Source organism: Siniperca chuatsi, linkage group LG23 (genome assembly GCF_020085105.1).
Source record: "Siniperca chuatsi isolate FFG_IHB_CAS linkage group LG23, ASM2008510v1, whole genome shotgun sequence".
Lineage (NCBI taxonomy): Eukaryota > Metazoa > Chordata > Actinopteri > Centrarchiformes > Sinipercidae > Siniperca > Siniperca chuatsi.
The window spans coordinates 10632501-10658745 of NC_058064.1; the positions used below are offsets into that span (position 1 = coordinate 10632501).

The window sequence follows — 26245 nt, forward strand, 5'->3', positions numbered from 1 at the left end:
AATCAACAACTTGGTTGTATCCAAACAAAATCAATGATAAGAGTAAATGATGCTCAAAGAAGGTATTAGGCAAAGAAGGCATATCCTTTCTTACTCCCCACTTCTTCCCTCCGTCTCCCATCTTTATTAACTACTGTCTTAGCCTTTAACTCTTTTCACTCACTTTCATGAACCAGTTAGTGTCATACAGCATCCTCCAGTCCTGTCTCTTAGATACATGGCAGCAAAACACACACATGGTGGAATCAGCTGGAAATGTGCAAATGACATGCTGCTCAGTAATGCTAATTGATTAACAGAAAAATCTGCTGATGAAATGTTTCATAAATCGACTGCACACCTTAAAACATGTTAGTAACAATAATCCATCCACAAAGGAAACTCAGGTGTGGGGCTACAGCAACAAAAACCAAGAAACCCTGTCTTCCAGGATTTGAAGAAAAATAGCCAATGAGCCAAGCAGTTACTTAAACCAGCAACTATTGGACCTAACAGCAAGCGGTAAAGAAGTTTAAATATTGTAGATTACTCACCAGGTTGGAGTTGGTGGCGTTTGAGTCATCCTCAGGGAAGGGGATGTAGACGGCTAAGGCCACACAATTGGCGAAAATGGTCATCAGGATGATGATCTCAAATGGTCTGAGAGGAGGGTTAAGGAATATACAAACTGGAACAGAGTACACAAAACAGAAGTGCAGAGACATTTACACAGTAGAGATCATCCCGGGTCAACTTGATTCCTCTTAACAGACATTCGACTGAGGATTGGTCAAAGTAATATTCAGCCTAATTGTGTCCCATTCTATTGCCGCTGGTCTTGTTTGGTTTGTGTAACAAAATGCTTAAAACCTGAGTGGATCTAACTGGACTTTCAGCTATCATTGCAGGAGAAAAAATGACATTTTTGAGGCGAGGCGGAGATTGTGACCTGCTACTCTTTTTGACCATAGCTGTTTGTTAAGTGGTGTTCTCTCTCTGTTTGGGTCTGTTTGGTGAACCACATTTTGGATCAGGTCTAATTACCCTCAGGTCTATTTCACACCAGGTCTGCCTGTCCTCAGGCCCTTTTGTATTGGGTCCCTTTTTTAAAATATGAATCTATACACGTCAGGTTCAGGTAGGTTTTTAATGATCCATGAAAACCTGTAGTACACAGTACAAACTAATACAGACTCAACTGACTTCCTGCATAGAAAAAGTATCAAGCATGTTATTTCAACAAGGAGGTATTTTTAAACAAGCTAATACATCCTTACATAAGCAGAGGTGTATACACACACATAGCAGAGTGCACAAGCAGTGTACACAATGAGAGATCAAAGCTGTTGAGTTTGCCTTTTCATTAACAATAAGACATATTGGGTCACTTAGGAACCTCTGTGTGTGCAAGGGGGGTTAGAGAGACAGTGCATGCCCTAATATGGGTGCAGTGAGGCGCAGTCCTGTCGCGTGGAAGACGGGATGTGGACAGAGAAGAGCGAGATGGAATGAGAGAGAGGAGAGATACAGAGGGTTTTTATATGGAACGGGAGTGACCTCATTATTTTTGGCCTCAGAGAGAGAGAGGGAGAGATACAAAGTACGAGAGAATGGAGAGTAGAAGGACAGCGAGAGAAGGAGTGAGAGAATGTGAAGGAGAGATAAGGGAGGTCTGGTTTTCCTCACTACAATTACTAACTGCCACTGCTGTCACCTCCCTCCACCTCCTTTTGCTCTCCCTCTGCTCTCTTCTTCCATTCTTTCCTTCCTTCCTTCCTTTCTCCCTTCCTTTCTTCCTTCCCTCTTGGCTGCATGTCAAATTAGTCTAGACTAAAGTCAGACCTTGTAGTATAACATAAACAGCAATGTACTCATGAGTTGCGCTGTCAGACCCCCAAATCCAGAAGACAAACCATGAGCAAAATAATACATATACATACATATTTAGCTGACATTCATGTTCAACACATTACATGGCTACATGAATGCAGGCTTTTCAAGCTTGAGAACAAGGTTTAATCGTTTTCTGCACTGAATCTGACTTTGCTGCACTTTCCATCCAACACAAGAGGCAGTTTTAGCAGGTGGGAAGCCAATGAGGGATCATGGCCTTGTTGCTACACTATAACAACAGGTAATGGTTGGCTGGGCTACATGTGCAGAGGACGTTGGATCTGGGTATACTGAAACTTCTGAAACACCATTAGGAGGGCATTAGCAGCAGTACTTGAGAAAGTGACCAAATTGGGAGGAAAAGGGAAAAATGCAAAAATTCATCTGCATTACCATATAGCTATAATGTAACTCTGACAAAAATAAAACATTACACGATGTTCTCAATGATGGATTATTTTATCTATATTTACTCATATTGGAGTAAAAAGAATCGGAACTAATGGCTTACTGCAAGGAAAGATGAATACATCAACACTTTGCTAGGGATAATAGTCTGCACTAAGTGTACATCGCCAACATTGACAAATTTATTTTCATATAGTAACTTTGTTGCTGTAACTTTGATCAATTTGACTCTGGTTGCTTACTTGAAATTCAGGAAGATTTTTATGGCTGCTAAAAGACACCAACGTGAACTTCTCTGCAGCTTCTAAGTTCCAACTTCAAATGTTCATCATCATTGCATTTATAGAGTAAATAGATAGAAACTCTACCCTACCCCACCACAAGGGCTTGAACACTAATGTTTTTAAAGTTGAATGAAAATACTGTCTTAGAATCTCAACGTGAGAAACCATTGTTGTTGGCTAAAACCACACCTGCAATTTATTTCTTAGTACTGACAGACACATTTGTTTGGTGCCTATTAATATTTTGAATGTATCCAGTATGGTTTCTTTGGCGTTTTCTGCTAAATTTGATAGGTACAGTAGAGAGAGACAGGAAAGGCAGGGGAGAGAGAGGGGAGGCAATGCAGCAAAGGGCCCGGGCTAGACTCAAATCCGGCCCGCTGTGGTAAGAGACTCAGCCTTGATACATGGTTCGCGCTCTACCAGGTGAGCTACCGGGGTGCCCTGTGATGGAACTGTCTTGACAAATAAATAATAACATTCAGATGAAGTGAACTTTAACTTTGCAATCTTGTACTACCTATAATCACACTAGTAATCTTGCTGTGTGTGGCCCCTCTAGAAACAGATCTGCTATCCATTTTAGAGCCTTAACTGCTGTTTTAGGAATAGCCCTGCAGACAGAGAAAGAGCGAGAGGGAGAAAAAAATTATTATGGTGGGGCTAATCTTTAGTTTATGTTTGGATTAAGGATTGACCCTTGAACATCATGGGCCACAAGATCATTCAGCTCATTCAGCAAGGGACAAAAATGTGTCACAGTTAATCACTCACCCTTGTACCGGGGGCTCATTAAAACACACTCCAGACATGCAGGGACCCACAGAAAAAAAGGACTGTGACTCATTCTGGGTTCCTGACCCATAATTTAAAAAAACCCCTGCGGTCTGCTTCCATCAACATGATAATAAATCTACTGTCTGCTGAGCTGTTGAGAGCAAAACAACACTTGGGGGAAATGCTGGGGGTCTGAGTGAAGAATCAAACCAAGTACCAAGTTTATTAATAATGTACATTAATCAGCATAACAATAGCAAATATCAATCTTCAACAGCACAGGAGCAAATAAATATTATTGGTAAGGCTAATTGGGGGAATTGACTCTGGCACCTCTAAAAAAAAAAAAAACCCAGCAATAAATAAAATAAAATTGAAATCAGCATCCAGTTAGCTCAGCAGGTTTCACAGCTGACATGATGTAGTATTCACCAGGGTGCTACTGTCTGACGTGTTTTGGAATTTAACATATATACCCAGCATTTTAACAAGCTAACTGTATATGCTTACAACAAATTGTCACACTGGGATTGCATCCAGATACATGCCGGGATGCTGTTATTTTCTGAAATACTAATTCAGCAGTTGCCTCACATAAACACCAAATGCAACTCAGAATAACACAGATAATCTCTTATCTTGATAAACCCAAATAAGAAACCAGGGATATACTGGTATTATCTGGGAGAGCAAGCTCAACACTCTTCTGTGTTATGCTGAGAATATTTATCTCTTTTCCTCACTGAGTTGAAAATGCAAACAAATAGTGTAACCCCTCATGTGACCTGATGCAATTTTTAAGCTCCTAGCCAGGAGTGTGTGTGTGTGTGTGTGTAAATGCACTCAATGAGACCTTTTCATAACTACCACTTAGTATGATTTCATATAGAGAACATAGTAGTTAGACATACACCTGCCACCGCTCTCTCCTCGTCTCTCACGCTGACCTTGCAGTGTACAGGTACTGCTTAAATGCTATAATTACACTGCATGTGAGAGTGCTGGGTCTGTGTGTGTGTGTGTGTGTTTCAGTCCTTTACCATCTGTGTGCAAGTATGTGTGTGCTCTTTAAGAGTGTTTATGTGTGTGTTCTCATGCGTGTTTGCGTGCATGTGTATGTGTGAGCTCAGACAGGCCCCATCGACCTGTTGAGAGCAGTAGCTGTTGTCATGGTAACAGAGGAGGAAGAGAGGAAGATTTTGGATCTACTATCTCTAGAGACAGAGGTACTCACAGAATACAGGACACACACACACACACACCGGCACACACACATACACGTACACAGCAAAGCCTATAGAATAAAAAGCAAACACAGACTAATGTTCAACCACATTTTGCATTTAAACAGGCCCACACTGAAGTTATAAAGGACATCCCAAAGTAGAATGTTTAGATAGACAAGCAGGCAGAAAGATTGACAGAGTGATGGGGATTTCTGAAACAAGTGAAGGACAAAATTTACTGTAATTTTGCTACGTTCTGCTCCTTCCGTGTTTTACTGTTGTGACTCAGACTCCATCTAGTTTACTTCTTCCTCTCTTTCTGGTTTCTCATTTCCCCTAAGAGCCCGTTTTAATGCCCCTCGTCTTTCCTTCACTCATCTCATTCCCTCACCTTTCTCTATCTGTCACTCTGTCTCTCTCTCCCTTCCTTCCCTCCCTTCAGAGCTGTTTAAATGAACGATGCTGGGAATTGTGGGTAATGAACTGAACGCTCATCAGTCATTGGGTGAGATTGTTCCAGTGACCCTGAAGGTTTATGCATGAATTTTTCCATTAATTTTCTTGTTTTTCTTTTTTTTTTTACAACATAAGCACAGCTGGACAGTATAATTTACTATTGTCATTCGATTTTTAATAATTACTATAAATACAAATGGTGATCAGAAGGATAATTTGGTTTCCACTGCTTTACCGCACACAGAGGGAGTTTACACACACTTCAAGGCAGGGCTGTTCCCATGGAAAATTTGGAGTTGTTTTTAAGAAAACATTTTTTGAGTGACATGCATGAAAAAATGCCTACCATGGTGGACTCAAGAGTCTGGCTTTTCACATTAAACTGAGCAAAACTATCAAAACAAATGCAGGACCAAATAGAACCAAATTGTAAATTTGTAGTTCTTTGATAAATATACAGGTTCATAAGAATGTCCCAAAGAATTATGCCGTCATTTATCACTATATATTTTTTTTTAAATATTCCTACTGCTGTGAGAATATGTTGGCTGCAAGCAGACTGGATGTCCAATAGAAAAATATTTTCAATCTATCTTGTTAATACTTACAAATGCTAAATGTAATTCCTCAAAAGTCCAATTAGAAGTACATTTTTGGCTTGAAGAAATCCTGATTAAAACATATTTTGCCCATTTGTATTACTGTGGGGTCGCAAGCCAGTCCTGGAGCTTATGATATGCATGTGGGTAGGACCTATGTGTGGTGTTATAACAAACAGTATTTTTCCATAGTTCATTAACTCATTATAACTTACAATGTTATCAACTCTAAATTGTTATTCTAATTCTAAATTACCTAATGCAAGCCTACTGAAACACACACACTACTTCTAACTCATCTTCTCTTTCCTCACCAATTCGCTCTGCCTTCCGCTTCTCTCCTCTCCTCCCTCATGATCCCCCTATCCTCTCTCTTCTAATCACTCATTATTTGCCCTCCCCCTGCTGTCATTTTTCTTGTTTACCTTTCCATACTCCCCTTGATCCCTCCCTCCCTCCTCAACTACTCAGCTTCATCATCTCTCCTGTCGACATCCATGTCCTGCCCACATCCCTGCCCTTCTAATTTCCCCAACCCCTCCTCTCCCTCTCCTTCTCTCCCTCTCAGGACGATGTGTGACTGTGCTCTTGCTGAGTTCATGCTCATGTGGACCCTCTCCTATTAAAGATCACTTTGACTGTGACACTGACCATTTCTTTTTCTCTCCCTTTCTCCCTCTATCTCACCCTGAGGGAAAACCAAGTCATTATGTTCCGCAGCTTTAAAAAAAGAAAAAGAAAACTCCAGAGGAGAGGAAGGGTAGAAAGGAAGGACGAGTGGAGCAGGGATAAAGGGATTTGGATGGACGATGGGAGGGAGAGACGAATAATAAACGGTAAGAGAGACGCGAAGGAAGCGAAGGAGGAATAGAGGCGTGGATGGACCTGGGGGAGAGAGGATGAATGCAGTTAGAAAGAGCAAGGGGAGAGACATAATGCTGGGGAGAGGTGTGAAGGAGGGATGAAAATGACACAATTTGTTTTATCCTCCTATGAGAAAAGAATGTAAAATGAAAGAGGGAGAGAAAAAAAGAGAGAGCAGAAGGACAGACAGAGGGAGAGGAGAAAGGATTAAGATGAGTAATTGGAGAGCACACTGAGTGAGACTTAGGAGAGAATAAGAGAAATTGATTAAGAAGAGAAGAAGGGACGGTAGAGAGGGAAGAGGGATATTAAACAAAAGACGAAGAGGAAGTATGATACATTCTTAACCTGTTTGTGTCCTGCATCCCTTATGCCCTCCTTTCTTCTCCTTTTTTCTAACTGCATCTATCCATCCAGCATCCATTCCACATTGGAAGGACGCAATGTGGTTGCAACACATACAGTATTACAGTATGTGAGATATGCAGAAAAATATGTGCATTTCTCTGGTTTTAGCTCTTTTTTTTAAATGGATGTAAGCTTTTACAGCAAGTCAAAATCTTTTTTTAGGTGCACAAATATTGTACTGCACTCTGTAAATGAAAAAATGACAAAGCTGTAATTGGTCTTCATATTAAAAACAGATGGATCATCAGATCAGATTTGGACGGTACACTATATGCTTTTAACATCACAATAACATTGCAACATTAAAGATTATAACAATCACATATCTATTCCTCTATTTACTCTATTAAAGGTAGCACCATCCTTTAGCATTTTCTACATTATTCCTCCTAGACTGACTGTTCATTCTCAACTGCATCGTGGTAGGTTTATTTTAAAAGAACTGACTTCCTCATCTGCCTGATTTGAATGTCCCCATCTTGTAAGTTCTAAATGAGGGCAACCCAGAGAAAAACATGTAACTCAGAAAACTAGGAGCTTAAGAGGACAGATTCTGGACAGGTTTCCATCAGGCTATCCAACAAAAGCGAATTAATTAAGAATGTCAGGTGTCAACCTTTAAAATCACGACACTTTCTGGAAAGTGAGAGTGAAACATGTTATTCCGCATTGCAAACAGTATAAAAACAAACCTCCACTCATGGTTAGTTAAAGGATACTTCCACTCTACAATGCTGATGCAGGCCCTGCGGATGGGGTTCTTGAGCGTGAGACAGAGTAGGGCCCGTGGCGGCCTTGTGGCTGTTGTCGTTGTCTGTTTCTTGGGTTTAGAGCTATAGTGTTGTCTCTTCCTTTGCGTGGAGCTGGCCGTGGAGATGGGCCCGCCCCCTCCCGACCCAAGCCCCGCCCCTCCGCTCGATACGACACTGCCCATCATCTTCGCCTGCCGCGCAGCGTCGATGGCCGCTTGCCAGCTCAGGGCCGCGCCCGGTGTGGGGATGTGCTCCGGGGCCAGGCCCACCACGCCCACCCCGTGGTTAACCCCGCCCCCTCCTCCACCATGGTCGCCATGGCTTCCCCCGCCACTGTGCTCATTGGTCAGGCCGGGGGGTGGAGGGCGAGGAAGGGAAGGAGGGGGAGAGTAGTCGGAGCCTGGAGTGGAGAGAAGTGGGAAGGGAAAGAGAAGAGAAAGAAGAAAGAAAGTTAGCAAACAACACAAGTTAACTGTCAGTAAGCTCTTAAATCACTTCCTTCGGTCAGTAAGTGATTCACTTGTTGATTTAATACGTCACAAATGCTTTCTTGAAGCTGATACAGTGTTTCAATTTTCTACAGTTTGGTAGTTTACTTTGGAGGCTTCAAGGCCGGTTATTTGAATTGTTGACATATCAGTTAGTGAGCACTGTATATTTTTCAGACACTGAAGTGTCTCCCTGTAGAAAAGACCGATGACTAATATACTCCCATCTGTCAAGCAAATACAACAGAGCTAACTGTGTGCTGTTTAGTTCCTCAGCATATTGTATAGGTTATGCAGTCCAATCACTTTGTGTCAACACACACACAACACCACTCATGAGAACAGCAACTACTGGCTGGTGTAATGATCATTCTCTGTGCTAACATTACACAATGGTCATTTTATCTCACAACTCTTTATTGCTACATTCTTTAAATTACAGCTTTAAAAAAATCTAAAACAAAAAAAAAATCTGTACCGTTGGCGCAACACCTGTTTTTGTTTTTCACAGTATAGAGGCCGATTTTTCAGATTTCCTTTTCAAAATTTTTAGCATTACAGTTGGAAAACATTTTTAATGTTGCTACATTGCCCTACAACTTTGTTACTTTTTTCATAAACGAAAGGAAGAAAAAATCTCAAATAATATTATTTGAGAAATAAAGAAATTAGTAGTCGAGGACTAGTATGGTATAATGACAGAGGTCCCAGAGTGAAAGACTACACATTCACTCAGTGGAGAAAAATGCAGAGTGTGTTCATGTCTCAGAATAAAATTACAAGACTGCAGGAAACAAATGTACGTAGTGGAATAAAAGAAAAGAGGAATGTTAGACAGAAATGAGAGACAGAATTACAATAATCTCTGTGAGATTACAAAGTTGTATCAACCAGTCAAATTGTAGGAATAAGACTAAGTGAGTGAAAGTACTGTAAGAGAGCGGATCATCCATACTGTATGCTTAGCCAGATTAAAGACAGTTATAATATCCTCTCACATCCACTCTGACATCTGAACAAGGAGTCCACAAATGCTCTCACACTGTAGTAGATTACACACTCTGTGAAATGATATACCCTCTTCAGGTTTATAGTTTATGCTTTATGGAAACTACAGTATATTTCTGAAACTAAGAAGTCCCAGGTACTGATGCTATCAAACCATTTCAACAACATTGACAGAACAGATTTTGTTTTTGAGTAATAACCAAAATTCAAAATCTTGAATTTACTTCAAAAGTTTCTTATTCACACTTTCACTTGAAAAACACAATTGTTTGAGGACAGAATTACTTGTGTTGATTTTTATATAATGTACACAGCTATAAGTTGCATACAGTAATATACAGTACCATTAGCTGGATGTATATGTGGTAGTATACTGTATGTTACAATGCCACTAAATGTCACAACATTTTTACTACAGGTAGCCCCCAGTGAAAACAGAAACCTTAATCTTGGCTGTAACAGTAATATGTGTACAGTATTTGAACCAATGCTTTCAACAAATCATCAATATGCTGATTTCAGTCACATTTGACCAGATGTAATTCCCAATGTCAAATTCACAAATCCCATAAATGCAAAGCCACTTTTGGGAGAAAAAGAATACAAAACTTTAAGAACCCCTGTAAAGTTAATCCAACCTGTGCTGTTACAACAGAGATAAGGAGACAGAAAGAGGAAAAAGTGAGAAGAGATGTGCAGGGGTTAGAGGAAGGAGGCGGACAGAGATAGACTTATCCTGTATGCTTAGTACGATTACAGTGCGGTTATAATATCCGCTGAAATCCCATCCCTCTCACTTCAGAGCTTTAAGTTTCTACGTATTAACTCACAGTGGATGATGGCCTGAGGGAACATTACATCAGATCCTAAGGAGTTGTAACTATATCACACTCAACATACAAACATCCCAGAAGCATCTACCTTCGCATGTTGTGTGTTTACAGTCATATGAACATGCTTTGGAATTCCCTGCCTGAGGCTCTGAGGCTTGCAGAATCAGTGACATCAAATCACTTCTCAAAACTTATCTTTAAAAAATGATTTTTATTATACATATATATTACATATATATATATATATATATATATACACATATATATCACAAGATTTGTATGTGTTTTGGATGAAAATTTTGAATGTGACTAAGTTACAATATTTGTCTCTGAAATGTTAAGTAACAGTATGATTAAAATACTATAAGCTATAAGTAAAGTACATGAACCTCAAAATTGCACTTAAGAACAGTACATGAGTAGCTATATATATAACTATTTATACTTAGGTACATTCCACAACTGACAGGTTTAGAAATAAGTTAGAAAATGAGCAAGCCAAGCTAGCATTGTATTTAGCCATCAGCAGCTAGCTTAGCCCAGGGGACCACCCACAGCGCTACAAAAGTGAAGCAAAAAAGTTATACAACAACGACAACAACTTGAGAGTTACCTTAAGTGTACATAACGTATAAACGGGACAAACTTGAGGTTACCAGAAGGTCTCTTCCTCTTTTGGCGGAGGCTAGCTGACACTCCAGTCTGTGAACCAAGCTAACCATCATGGACCAGTCCTCCCGAGCTAACAGTTAAACATATTTCCCATCCAATGAGACAACAAACAAATGTTACTGGGATTTGTACCTATAATGCAACTGTCAAATTTAAATTGCCATCCCTCACACTATTTCTTATTCTCCTCCTACCCACGTGTGCAGCCCATTGACTGTATATGTCCTATGGTGCCGCCAGACAGGCGCCTGCTTGCTGCTTATATGACCAGGTAAAAGAGAAGAGGGGGCAGCTTGACCTACCTGAGGATTTTGGCCTTTCAATTTTTAGTTCCTTCCTTTATTTTTAGTTCTCAATATTGGTTTTATTTCTCTTCTTTTTTATTTTATGTCAAGCATGTTGTAATATTTGTTTAGATAAGTGCTATATAAATAAACTGTATTGTCTTTTTTACAGCTAAAATAAAACTGGAATGCCCTAAAGGTAATCTTAAAAACAGAGACACCAAACAGCAAAACAAGATCTGTCTGCAAATATTTAGGGGCAGTGTGCTTTGAATACAGCGACAGTGCCCAAGGAGGTGTTCTTTACATTCATCAGTGGTGAAGTCACTTGGTATCAGATGCAGCTGTGCCTTATGGAAAATACCACTGTGGTTTCAATTTGGAGCATCTCATTACTTGGATGGAACTATATTTTCCCCATTTTCTCTAAACTCATGGGTTGATTTTAGAGGGTTTCTGTGATTTTTAAAAGCAGAGAACCTAAAAGTCAATAGTTTTATTACTTTTATCATACACACATACATATAAGCATGAAAACACACACACACATTCGGACTCTACTACGCATCTACTGTAGTACTTTCCCAGACGATTCTCTATACTGGAAAATAGCTTCTCTTTCTTTCCATCAGCGACTCCGGTGTGAGTTTATATCTGCTTCCTGACCACATCATCATCTCTCTCTTTCGCTCACAAACACACACACACACACACACACACACACACAAATAATCACTTTCAGCATATTGTACTGTTGCGTGATCAGTTTATCTCACACTGCCTGCCCCTCTCATAGCGTGTACCCCACTGAGAGTGTGTGCGTTTATAAATATGTGTATGTGCGCGATTGTGTGTGTCCGCTGCATAAGTGAGAGTGTGCCGATTAGAGGAGAGTAAAACTTTAATAATACTGAGCTCACTAATCTGACCGCGTGTCTCTCTGTGTGTCTGTCCTGCCACATGCATATACACAGTCATGTCGTGTGTGTTTATGTGTTGTATGATTGAGACTGTGTGCTAATGTGAGCGTCTATAATTCTTCTTTCTTCCTCAGGAAATAAACAGCAGCCTGTAGAAATATAATTCTGACTGAAGGGAAGAGTGAGGAGAAAGGAAGGATGAAGGGATGGAAGAAGAAAAGGAAAGAGGATGAAGAAGGCGAGATGCAGGAGGGAGGGAGGTGGATATACTGTAGGAGGAGGGAGAAGGATGGTGAGAGGATGGAGAGACAAACAGAGATGATAAAGGGGGAAACAAATACAGACAAGGAAAATAAGGGGAAACAGGAGGAGAAGATAAAAATCTAGAAGGAACAGAAAAAAAAGAGGGAAGATGAGAAAAATGGGTGGAGGGCTAGGGGGCTTAACCACGAATGACAGGACTTAATCCAATAATTTTAGCTATCCATCATGTGACTTTACAGCTGAAAATATTTCATACTAATTCACTCTTATAGTATTACTGTCAACGCAGTCAATGGCTTCCACAGTACTACAGTCAATCAGTGGCTGTTACAGTACTTCAGTCAAGGATTGTAGTTCTACTTCAATCAATGTTATTAGTACTACATTAAATATACAGTATAGGTCTTATAATACAATACAGTAATGCTAATGTTCTTAAAGCAGTGAAGTCAATGGCTATACGTTTGTAGTATGGTACCTTTTATGCATAGTATCCCTTATACATTTTAATTTTTGTGTCATTTTTAAATAGTGCACTAGGCCTTTTTCACTGCAGACATTGTAACATGTCATAGGAAAAGCACAGGTGTTACTAATAACATTAAGCATTGGGGTTTTACATGATGATTTGTGCTGTTGTATACAATGAGTTGAAGCAAAAAGAGAGTAAAGGTGTTTATGTGTATATTAAGGGGTGATCCACACCTGAAGCTAATCAGTCCGTAATTGAGGGATAAAAGAATGGCTGATATGCCATTTTCACAGCAGACATTTTAACTTGCCATAGTAGGAAAAGTACGGGTTGAGACATTAACGGTGGCTCCATTATATTCAAGTATCACAGTAAGCGATAAAAGTCAGCCAGTATGTAAAATGCCAGGGCCCTGAAACTGAAGCTGCTAAATTTTACACGCATGCTTTTCCTACTTTGACAAGACAAAATGTCTTCTGTGAAAAAGGCTCTTCCTAAGGACATTTTCAAGGTCCCCACACAGTTGATTGTAATAATTTTGGCTGACTGGACCTCTTCTCAGGACTGTAGGTGTGTAAAAGAGACTGTGCTTGACTGACATCTAACTTTTTTTGCACCTGTTAGGGTGGGACAAAATAAACTATTATCATTCTAATTAGTACATGTGACCTCGCATGCCCACTGTCAACCTGAGCAGAGGTCTAATCAGCCAGAATAATTGAAAACACCTGTGAGGGCATGCATGGTCTTTTAAATGTGTGGTACTCTTTACAATATGTCTGCAATATGTATATGCATTAGTCTATGCATATGATATACATAATAATAAACTAAAACTGAGTTTTCCATGAATTAAATGTGTGCAAGCTACAGCCAGTGAAAATCACACATGCTGAATTTAAACTCATATGAAGCACAGGGACAGAGCTAAATGAAAATTTTATGAGGCTTTATTCATCAGTCCATATACTGTAAAGACAGCATTCACTCTAACTGAACTTGAAGTGAACCTAACTGAGCCGAACTTCAGTGTGAACTGAACTGCAGACTGTAATGAGCTGTGATACAAACTGAAGTCAGTGGAGCCGTTATCTACTTAATGATAAAGACTGGAGAGAGATGCTATCACTGCAACTCCAAGCACTCTGCCGTAAAATGTCATTGCCACACACACACACACACACACACACACACACATATTCACACAAAGAGTATGCTACAAATTGTTCTGTCTAATATTGCTTACCAACAAAATACAGTTCCAGTACAAATTACAGCAGCAAAAACTGCATCACCGAAGGCTTTAAAAAAATTAATTCAAACTTCCAAAGTCCTTAGTTGCTCTTCTCATTTAATTGGCTCTACCAGATAATGGACTGCAAAGGGGACCAATGAGATTATCCCACCCTCAATCAGTCTCTCACATCATCTCCTCTGAGTGCCCTTCTCTTTTTCTTCATTCACGGCTGTCTCATTTCTCACTCTCTCCCTCCGTCTGCTTTTCCTTCTCCTCCGCTCGTCCCAACAGGCATCTATTTGGGTGGACAGTGATGATGTAATTATCAGTCAATTAACTGATGATGACACCTGATCAGACACTAATTAATGGGGGACACACGCATGCAGCCACACACACTGAGGGCCCTCACCTTGCAGCAGCTCTAATTCAAAATAAAAAGAGAGAAATCTTATTAATAGCCTTTTTGAGGTCCAGAAAATTGGGCCTGACCAATCGTCTTTTTTTCCCCAGCACGTTTGGATCCCACAAGACACACACACACACACTGATACACACACACTCACACACACATAGACAACAGTCCAGTCATCTGCCATCCCTGCTGAATTGTCGTTTCTTTTGAAAGATGACCTTTTGCTATTGTACCTATTTTTCCTCCTCCTCCCCTCTAATTCAGAATCTTCTTTATCCTCCTCTTCCTCTCTGCCTCATCATTGCCCACTCCTTCATCCATCTCTCCCTCCAATCTTCCTTTCCATCTCTTCCTCTCTTTCTTATATCTTTCTCCTCTTCATCCCTCCATACCTATTAACAATCACCCTCCCTCCTCCCCTCACCCCTTCTCTTCTTCTTCCCCCTTGTCTCTCTAATCTATATAGCTGTCACTCCCTCCATTGGTTCTCAAGCAGCGGACAAGTTCATTTTCAGCCGCGCACCCTTCCGCCTTTCCTCCATCAATCTACCCCTCCTCATCTCATCTCTCTTGCTTCGCTGCTTCTCACGCTTTCTCACGTCACTTCCCTCTCTCTCTCTTGCTCTCTCCCTACCATCTCTCTACCATCTATATAGCCAGAAAAAGTATCTTGTCCATCGGCAATCACATGCACAAGACCGTTGCTTTATCACTGCCTTTAACATCCGCTCTCAGACTCTGATTTAGACTAAAACAATAAACATAAAACAGCATTATGAAGGTGAAGTCTTGTTTTATTTTTTCGCCTAGAAATTGTGATTGCCACTGCCTTCATGTTTTTCATGGCTTGTATGACATCCCATCATGCTTAACCCTCATTATCATTGTCGTCATAAATACCGGTTGTAAGCCTAATATTATTTTTATCCAATTTATGTGTCAGCCACTCACTCACACTCACACACATACACGCACAAAGTGTATGCACAAATCCAAAAGCAGACTAAAAGGCTTGTCTGTATCAGTTGTGTACATGTGAAATTTTGTAGGCTACATACCCCGTGTGTGTGTGTGTGTTTGTGTTTGTGCATATGTGTGTGTGTGTTTGTGCATATGTGTGGGTGTCTCTCATTTGTCTCTCTTTCGCTCTGTCCATATGTGCCTATTATCTGGCCGAGTGAGCACACCACACAGACGCACCTGCTCCCTTCGGTGCGCACACATGCACACACATACAAAGGAGGATGCGCGCGCAAACACACACACACACACACACACACACACACACACACCTGCTCCCCTTGAAAGACAAGACACACACACACACACACACCTGCTCCCCTTGATCTGTGACCCCCCCAACAGACGATTACAGTATGCGCAGACACAGAAGTGCGTGTGCATACACACTAAACCCACACAGCATGAGCAGGACATGCATGCAATTCACGAGGAAAACACATGAAGCGGCAAATCACATGCTTGTGGTCAGACCAAAGAGGCTTGCTAAACAAACACGACAACCATACGAACTGCAACTTATCATGCTATACACAATATTCACTATTAATGGACAAAAGGACGGCCTATTGTCAAGGGAAATTCCTGCTCATTCACTAAACATTGAAAATAAAGTGCTTCTCAATCATCTGAATACTACAGAGCGGTAAACACACCCCTGCCTGTTACAATTGAGGTTGTTTGTCCTATTTTACCCTGTCAACAAAGATACGTGATAGCAGGGCATTTCTGTCTGTTATAAATGAGGTCATTCTAACAAGAAAACAGCAACAGGTATTTGTGGTGCTCAACATTTTTTTTTTTGCAAAAGCCTCTGTGCTGTTATTGCACTTTTCGTTGCAGTGAGTGCTTTAAAAACCTTATCATATATAGATTTATTCATTAAACTGTAACATACTACCTGAAGTGGAATGAGACAGTAACATGACAGTAACATGCCAGTGAATACATGTGCATAAAGTATACATTCATGCTCCGTATTCAACAGCACATTGCTCACTGTCATCTGGACTTTCTAGTTTATTACAACCTGGCCCAGCCCTCAAGCTGTGAATCATGGGTCTGAAGCACTGATTGGTTCTTGTTTTCTTACTCCCAGGAGGTCAGGGTGATCGACTGCATGTTTTTGAAGCAAAGGGTAAAAAATGGGACTCTAATGTATGGATTTGTTGTTAGAAGGAGTTTTATATGTTACTTTCTGTCAAAAAATAATGCTACAAAATCAAGGTGGTTTGTGACAAAATTAAAAGTGGAACTGACCAAAGATTCCCACACAACCAAAACCAAATGATGTGTCAAATGGTTGAATTTTTATTGTCTTCTCTGGTTGCATATTCTGTTTCTGTCTGCAGCTTCTGTCCTTTGTTGCAAGAGGATTTTAACACAGTGGGAATCAACTTCATGTAAAAGGAATCGTCAAAATGGCACTTTATTCACATTAAATGCTGGAGCTTCAGGAAATTAATCAAAGTAGCTCACAGGGACTGTAAGATGTGTAAATGTGTAAATTGATATTTATCCCTATTCAAGTGACACTTGTTATAACAATGACATACTCTAGTAAATCAGTGGGCTAACTTTGAGCCAAAGATAAGACTGCATGGTTTTAAACTGTTTAATACTTTGGAAGTCAAGTCAAACCACCCCCTTGGCTGGCTAGTTGAATGGTCTGAGCCAAATCCAACAAGATCTTATTTTTTCACGACATGTGAATTTCCCTCAGATGATTTTTATTGCCTCAGACCAAAACCTAAATACACAACATCTGAATATGATTTTAAAGTTTGATTTTGAAGTTTGATATGTGAAACATACTGTACCTGTTAACTTAGCAAGTTCTACTGATTTTCAAATCCCTGAGCACTGAAAATTTACATTTAAGCAGTTAAGTAACTGTGTTTTCCCAACCCTGTATCCTTGAAATTTAGTTTATATACTACTAATGGGGACCGGGGTCTCCAGTGTCCCCCATCACTGCAAGGTTGCCATGATGTATATAACTCATTTCTATTAGACAGGGTTGCTTTTTCAGAGATGCTGGGTGAGAAAGTTATGATTTGACTTTTTGAGTTATGAGTAAGTGTGCCCACAATTCTGATTGGCTGGATCTGACTGCTAATTGACAGGGTAAAGAGGGGAGAGGTCTCTTTTATGTTGTATTTTTTAACCCAGTGCTGACATAAAAACATGAATGCAACAGTTGAGTACACTTAAAATCTTTGAACCCAATGTTACAAACAGCCAACAGACTGTAAGGATGAAAAGCAGACAGGCAATGTGACAAATGTCATTTAAATGACGTGCAGTATAACCCACTGCAAAAAAAGGATGACTGCAGCAATACTGATTTCATTTCTGATGTCAGTTCTTCGCACAAGCAGCTTAGTACAACAGATACAGAGTCTTGTTCCAATCATTGTTGTCGCTGGATACTAGAATTTAACAATTATTGTACTTTATTGTACAAACAATGACTGACATGATGATACATTTTCTCTTTTAGATAATTCTAATAGAGGAAATTTAACAAATAGCTGACAAATAGCTAAAAAAATATGTCAATCTGCTCTGATTTATGACAAAACCAGTGCCAGAATCGTCATCAGCATCCCTCCTTAAAGCATAAGGAACAGTGATAGATAGGAAGAATAAATGTGGGGGGTGAAGCAAGTGAGAGAGAAAGAAAAAGAAGAAGAGGGGGAGGAAAGATAAGCAAAAAGTGATAGAGATACGGGTTGTGTGGAAGAGGAGAAGAGGGAGGAGAGGCAAGAGGAAGGCTTGTTCACACTGCGCCTCTGTGCCGACCTTGCATACACATATTCACACACAGTGCAGGCAGCAGATATTAATAACTCCTTATTAATATTCATCTGCAGTGGAGAGATGTGAGGCCAGAGTAACCCAGATACCAGCCGTCTCTCTACCTGTCTCTCTCTGTGCGTCGTTCCTTACATCTAATGTTCTTGATCTCTACCAGGTTGTCTGTCTATGTATTGTACATATTGGCCATTTAGCTGACACCAATTTGCTGTGATTGAAACTGTATAAGCAGCTTCTGTTTCTGCATCATGATGGTGACCTGAGCTACGAAGATTGTGGGATAGGTAGGTCAAAAACTCAGGTCTGTAAATTTCCCAGACATTGGGGAAATGATGTATCTGACAACTGTGTTTTTGCTTTTTGAGATAGAAACTCAGGTTAATACAAGTTGACACACAGTATTTGTAAGTGATGTGTCCAGAGGGGACATGCATTGTTTGTTAATCCATGTTAAATGTTGCCTTGTTTAATTTTCTTTCCTTTTGTCATAGTCTTCCTCTTCTCCATACTTCTTATTCAATAATTTCCCTTTTCTTTCTATTCTGTACTATACTCTATGGGCTCCTATATGCCATTCAAACAATGCTTTCATCTAAAGTGCCTTGTAATGCATACATTTTCTATATATGTAGTCCCACTGAATAGAACTCCTAACCTTTGCAAGGTCATTACAATGCAAAACCAACTGAGCTACACATGACCACCTGTATGGTAGAGATTCAAACGTGTGTGGAATACTTATGTGGGATGTTTTAGCCTCTATACGTGTACTGTACGTGTCTGATAGATGTTTTTACGCAGGACAACACAATAAGGTGCAGACAAACAAAGTCAGGAGCAAACACAAAAATATATCTTCTTCTGATTTGTACTGTTAAATGCTTCCACATATTTCATACTGTTATATTTGCACATGTGAAGGCATTGTCGAGTCAATTGTCTTCCCCGCTTACTTGTTTTGTTTTCTGTCTCCATTGTCCTCTCTACAAGAAATCATAAATAGTCAAAAGTAACCTTTAAACAAAAAATATTGATGCTTTTAATTTTTATATTTCTATGTCTGATTGTCGCATTGTTACATTTGTACTGATTCTACAGCCAGGCTTTGAAAATATCACCAGCCAGAATCCAAATGCTGATGGATGTCTGCTTTGGCTGCTAACGCTGACATTTTGGCAGCAAACCAAACCATCACTTGCACGTTCAATCGCTCACTTCCTCAAGTCATCTTGTAAAAACACACCCTTTGACGGTAAAATATGGAAAAATCCAGTCTGAAACTTTTCCAATCTCCCAATTTCTCTGGGCGACCCTGGCATTCATATTGAAATGAACACACTCCAGTGCTCTTTAAATAAACCTTCACAGCGGACTGTTTCAAGGCTCTTGGCTGAACATAGCCACCAGTGGCCTATTTTAAACTAACTTTGAACTAATAGTTGAGCTCATCTAATGTCCACATAAGAAACAAAAATGCTCTTGAAAAAGAAAAGATCCTTTTTATAGAGAAGTTTCCCTCTGAATATACAGTCGGTGTGACTGTGTAGTGTATGACCTGCATATGATCCAATCTTTAAAGAATGAATGCACACTGCAAGCATATTTTCACTTTGGCCATGCTAATACACAGATCAATCTTGTGCAAAATCCCTACTATTGCAGTTCATACATAGCATATGTTGTATTTTTGTCACAAATTAGTGACTGTTCCTCCCATCTTTTGGAACTATGTACTTTTTGTTTGTGGGACCCTGTTTCCATCCCTGTCAAAAAGCTACCTTTTCTTTGTGAAGCAAGAAACAAAGAAACAAGAACAAATGCACTGTAATGTCCTTTAAAATAGAAGACAAAAATCTAAATTGAAGAAAACATCACACTTTCAAGGTTGTTCCTTTGCTTTCCTGCTCTGTTGGCTAGCTTACAGTCTTTGCCAAGCATGCCAGCAGGACTCACAGACCTAAACCTCTGAAAAAGGCTCCAAAACTGAGCAAAGCATGTTTCTACCAACTGTTAAAGCTGCTACAGGGTGAACGAGAGGTTAAAGTGGAGTGTAAAGGACATGGCTTGTCACACACTAAAAATGCAACAAAATACTAGGAAAATCTGCATGGACAAAGTGATTGACTAACACTCTCCCTTCTGCCCTTAAGCAAGGAATGTAACCCTCATTAGCTCCACTGGGATCATCCAGCAGCCAGCAGTAGGAGACTGTGGTTGCACTGGGCAGCTGCCAGGAAGGCAGTGGGGAGCTGTATTAACGTGAAACAGAGCATTGATGAAAATGTAGTAAACATTCTTAAAACTACTTTCCCTTCATAAAAGAGGGGAAGACGATTTAACCCAGGGTAGCCCAAAAAATTAAAATTAATGTTTTCAATCACTTTCATCAGTATTATAGTTTCAGAGGTGTGTTGAGAGAGTAAAGCAGCCCCAAAACAACAATACAATTTGTTAAGTTTGAACAGAGCCTTTGTTGATTTTTATTATAGCATCACTTATAGCATAAACCCTGATGCTTCTGATGTGCTGATGTTTTGATCCCTGCTGAAATATCAGTTCTGCACTGCATTCTAATGACAAAACTAAACTATAGACATGCTGTAGCCATGTCCACGTATGCATGCACAGATATGACATACACACACAGCAGCTGTTTCTGAGAAGCACCTTTGAATGTGTAATATGTATTTCTGTCAGCTTGTTATGATGTTAGCAATATTGACTTGTATTTTTCATGGAACATATTTGGCTGCTTTAACTGTTGACAGATGGTTAAACTGAAGTGTTTATAATGGTATTTCAAAGGGAGATTTATATTTGTTTGGGGAAAAAAGAAACTTCAAACGTTACTGTACTTTGATACACCGAACTGGGGTATTTTTTCAATTTCAACAGCATCCTATGAGATACTTGGCTTTTTGTTAGCCAGGCCAAAACAAGTCAGAAATCTGTACTTTGTATGGGCACAAAAGGGGCAACAAATTAATATAGCATATGTGAATATAGCATTCACATACACACATTCGGTGTGCTATTTTTAATTTTTTTTATTAAGAGTTTTCCACAGATACGCATTTATAAATATAGTGTGTGTAAATTCTGTGAGCTGGTTTGGGAGGCTCAGGATGTCAGAGTCCCTCTGACTGTGAGAGTCTAGACTGCCGGCTCCTGAACTTTAACAGCCCCACTGGAGGAGTCTAAGCCTGATAAACACAGCCACTTATTCAACACAACACCATTAATAAATGATTCTCAACGGAGCCATAATATTATCAACCATACCGTTATAACATAAAGCTATTTTCAAATGAAATGCAAATTTAGACATTAGGCTTTTGTGAGAAAAAAACCCTACAGCAAAATGATTTTGTGTTTGTCCTTTTAATAAGTATACTAAGTCTGTATGCTCTGCTAACAAAAGCCCACCGTGCACAGCTGCTCTACGCAAATCCAAAATGCTCACAACTGGCACAGAAACACCAGATAAAACACAAAACATACAAGAAATGTGATATTTTGATGAAACTGGTGGGATAGAACAGCAAGCAATCAACCAGGACTGCACAATTAGTGTGTTTGAAATATACACCGTATTAACATGAGATGCAAAAAGTGCTTTATAGTAATACTTTTGAGTCTGAAAGGCATCACAATTATATATCCAGGATTTCAAGCAAAAATAAAAGAAAAACCCATTAAGCAACAGAACTAAAGAAGCCTTTTGAGTGGCAATATGTCTCCAGTCTATTTTCAGTGCAGTGAATTCTTAATTTTGTCTTGACATTATGTGGCTTGCATGTGTCCACAGTTTTGAAAGAGCATGTGTAGATTGTTGATGTCTTACTGCAGTTTTGGACAATTACTTAACTCACAAATGTCACAAATTGTCTTACAAAAGAATGTAAAAGGAAACGGCATGAGAATTGATGAGTCATTGACACATTTCTGTTGAATGTACCACTAATGAAAACACTAATGATTGACAAATAAACTTGGCTTTAAAAAGTACTATGATGACCTCAGCTATAATATTGTTGCAAAGACCTGAATCTCCCTTATGGCCTTGTTAATCAACAGTACAGTGTATACATTATCAAATGTGTTGTAGCATCATTTCACCATTGTTGAGTGGATTCTATCCTTATTTTTTTGTATATCCATTCCCTGTCTTGATTTGTATATTTCCTTGTGTTAATAAGAACATTTTTTTAGTACAACAGTGTATACTCACGCAACACCATCTAACAAGAGTCGCCATCAATCAGATGCTCATCTGATCAGACCACAGTATTCACGTCACAGTATTTGTTCTTTGCCTTTTAGCTGGGCTATGCTTGTTCATTAATTAAGCCAACACTCTGAGGTGAATATCCAGAAAATCAAAAATAAGAAAATTCCTTGTATTACATTCCTTTCATGTGTTTCACACTCCTGTTTAAATACCCCACAACGTCTTCACTCGTGTCTGAATCTCCAAAGTTGTTCAAGTCAGCACTAATGCTGGGCCATATGATTAGCCGTTAGCTCCTACGTTATCCTCGCACAACATCATGCATCATGTTTGTTATGTTTGAAGTTTTATTTTAGCCCTACTCATAATAAAGGCACATATTATGGGTTTTTAGCCTCAGGAGTCATGTTCATGCTCCATAATGTTCAGTGTGACCACCTCATGATGTATCGCTGCCATCACTATACTTCTGAACAGCCACAGCCTGTAAATCAGCCCTGCTCTGAAATAAACACAAAGTCCTTTTGTTTTGTCACTTGTGTGTCCGCTCCACTTTTCTATAATTTAACACTTGATTAAAATAAGCCTACAGCACCTTATTCTGAGAGATGGAAAGATTGTGCAACCAGATTAAGAGGAAACAAGGACAAAAAGGCTCATTTATTTATTTGTATCCAAGCCTTTTTTAAATTTGGACACAGGATTGGATTTGAAGGTAGGGTCATGAACACTCGACAGTATAAAAAGTGTTCACGTGGTCTAAAAGCTCTCAGTTAATTTAAGAAAAGAAAAAGGAACAACTGAAACTGCACATAAGTAGCATGAAATGTGAAATTCATTAAGGAAAAAACATTAAGGCAGAATATTGCATTGCAAATCAAAAGTGTTGTAAAATGGTTAATAACTTTGTACTGCTACCAATGTCATTAAGAGGAACACGCCATAAAATCCCTCTTGAAACACTCATTATCAGCAGATCTGCCACAAATATAGATGGCCTTAAAACTATAAATTAAACTTCAATTAACCACTATTAAGATTCCTTCAATAAAACCTTCATCAACACAGAAGAGGAGAGTCGAGGTGACGCCATTTTACTGTTGAGTCAATAAGTGTCCCCACAGGAAGTACAGATACATTATGTGTGTGTGTGTGTGTGTGAGATCATAGAGGAGCAGATATATGGAACCAGAGAGAAGTTGTGGTCTGACATACAACACACCAGGGAGCCATCAAATGAAGCACATGTGTGGTAATGTCTTTGTGTGTTTCAAAGTGAAGACGACACACAATATAAAAAAAAAAAAGAAGTGTGTGCACGTCTGCGAGCGCGCCTGTGATTAACTGACGAGACTACAAAGCAATAAAACGCTAATGAATGTGCTTTCATAGTTTAGCTCGACAGTCTGGCATCGCCACAGTCTCAGAGGGAGACTAAGGTTTATGACTCAGGCCCTACCCACCCTGCACATCCCCCATCAGGAGATGTGGGGCCATGGGAACAGAGGTAGGAACTAAGCACCTATTTAATTTAAGTTGTGCAACAGTCAGTGATATGAAACATCTGAAAAAAAGCAACAGGTAGCTCACAGGTTGACAATATGATTATAGTCTTACTTGATTCTCAGCATGATGTCGTGTTACAAATGTCAGATCTTGGATATTTCTAAAGCTGATAAATACTATTCGGAATACTACTGATTAAATAGACAGCAGTAGCAATCCTAGTTGGATTCTTTGATTCAACAGGTGAATGGTCTTTTTATTAGTGTAAATCAAAAAAGCAATATTGTAGGTTCAATCTGAAATTACTCCCCCTAAAAACCTGGATCCTACACTTCCCATAATGCAACTTGATGCATCAGGGTGATTTTATACAACAATTTTCCTGGCTGAGTAGTTCTACTTTTGTTGAGTAAACTGAACTTCATGTGTTAAAGTACCCCTTTATATTACCAATAGATTAATATTAAATTCTCTTATGTCTTTCATATGTATATAGTTCACTTGCTACCTGTTTGTTTTGTGATTTTAGGTGTTATTAATTATTTTTAGGACATTTCGTGTTCTGGCTTCAGGTTAAAATCAATCTTCTTTTAAACCACTTCTTAAAACTCTCCATATTGTTTTATATACTCTTCCTGTTAGATTTTTATATCTTATGACTTGTTTCAGTTTGTTGGTTTTATATCTGTAATTTTCTTGTATTTTATTTGTGTTTTATGTGAAGCATTTTTAATGTTTGCTTTGATAAGTGCTACATTGATAAACTTTATTATTATTATTGTATTATACTGTATAATACTAATCATTATATTATTATTTTGTTCAGCTTCAATGCTGGGATCAGTCCTATACTGACCCATCTGACCTATACTGACCTCACCATATTCACTCATCCTGTGACCTACAGTAGCACAGATGTCAATTCCTCTCTACAAATGAGAACGCTTGACACAGAGTAGACTGTTTTAAAAACACAGTGAGTGGCAACTGAGTGGATAATGTAATGTAATGACACATAAAAAGTGTTGACACAAACTATGGTCAAAAACATCTATGGATAAGGGACAAAAGCTTTATACTATACATGTTATATCAAGGTACATAGTTACATTTTAAACTGTGAAATATGTAAAACTTTGTGAAAGTCTTCTTTTTCGTCTTAATGTTTCATTCTGGGAACTGAATATATGCAATTTAGTTGGTTGTTTATACTGCTCTTTATGGTAGCGTGCACTATATTAACAGTATCTTACCTACATCATCATCTACAATCAAAAATGGTTTCACGAAATAATAAGAATGTAACAAATGCAGTGAGAAAATAGCAAACTTTTTAAATATTATGTGTACATTAGCTGCATTTCACCAGCAATCAATGCGTATTTCACCAAATCCTGACAAAGTAAAACAGACACATGACAAATCTCCTGTGAAATTCCACAAAAGATTAGCAAAATGTTTGACTGACAAACACAAAGAGTCTAATAGCTTTTTTTTGTGCTGATTTATAGTTCTGAAGCTTAGGGGGTGCTTGGTTTATGGCTCAGCCCCTCCCTGCTCTTTATACCCCCACCCTACTGGGACATGTGGGGCCTGGCCAACAGAAGAAGAAATCAAACACCCCTTTGATGAGAGTTTGGCTGCAGAGTGAAAAAGGCGCGCGCATGTGTGTGTGTGTGTGTGTGTGTGTGTGTTTATGGATATAAATACATCAGAAAGCAGTGAAGTGGAGCACAAAGGGCACTCTGCGACACAAACATGCATACCACCCACATTTATACTCACACAAAAAACTGGTAGAAATTACACAACAAAATATATGATTAGAAGGATTAGGCATGAGGAAGGGAGGAAAGACAGGAGAGGAGAGGAGGACATATGTTGAGTGGGTGGACAAGCAGGGAAGGCAGGGAAGGGGGTAAGACTGGCAAAAACCACACACACAAACGCACATGCAAGTCTCTCTGCCATCTGCAGTGCTCAATACCTTGCCAGTCGTCCCATCCAACCAAAACTCACCAACACTTTTTCGCTTTCTCTCTGTTTCCCCATATTTTTTACGCACTTTTCTTCTTTCTTTCATGCTTGCACATGTATCTCTACCTCTTGTCTGTAAAAATAACTGACTTGCACTTGTGTGTGCCTGCATGTGCCCATACTGTATGTATACAGGATAATCCATCTGTGTTTGCATGCATGCCTGAGTGTGTGTGTTTCTCCTCAGTGCACAGGGACATCTCATGGCTACCATGAGCTAATGAGCTCCATTTAAATCCAGCCCCTCTGATCCTTCCTCTCACCCAGTTTCTCTGCCCCTGGGGCTGTTCCCTGCTCTGGCCTGGAAACTGCGGCGCAGCAGCGGCCATTTTGGCTCATTAGGAACAAGCTGCTGAACCAACACGCATGTCTTAGTGAATCAGTATCAGACT

General features: G+C 39.4%; 1 protein-coding gene across 16 annotated transcripts in view; it reads right to left on the bottom strand.

Annotated features, from left to right (window-relative positions):
• Window positions 1–26245, bottom strand: part of cacna1c (calcium channel, voltage-dependent, L type, alpha 1C subunit) — a 221784-nt gene that overhangs the window by 147331 nt on the left and 48208 nt on the right. For all 16 annotated transcript variants that reach the window (XM_044186937.1, XM_044186936.1, XM_044186938.1 and 13 more), the window contains exons 2-3: window positions 7614–8046; window positions 534–639 (exon numbers count right to left, since the gene is read on the bottom strand). In XM_044186937.1, coding sequence (XP_044042872.1) covers window positions 534–639; window positions 7614–8046 — 539 coding nt within the window. The remainder of the gene's footprint in view (window positions 1–533; window positions 640–7613; window positions 8047–26245) is intronic.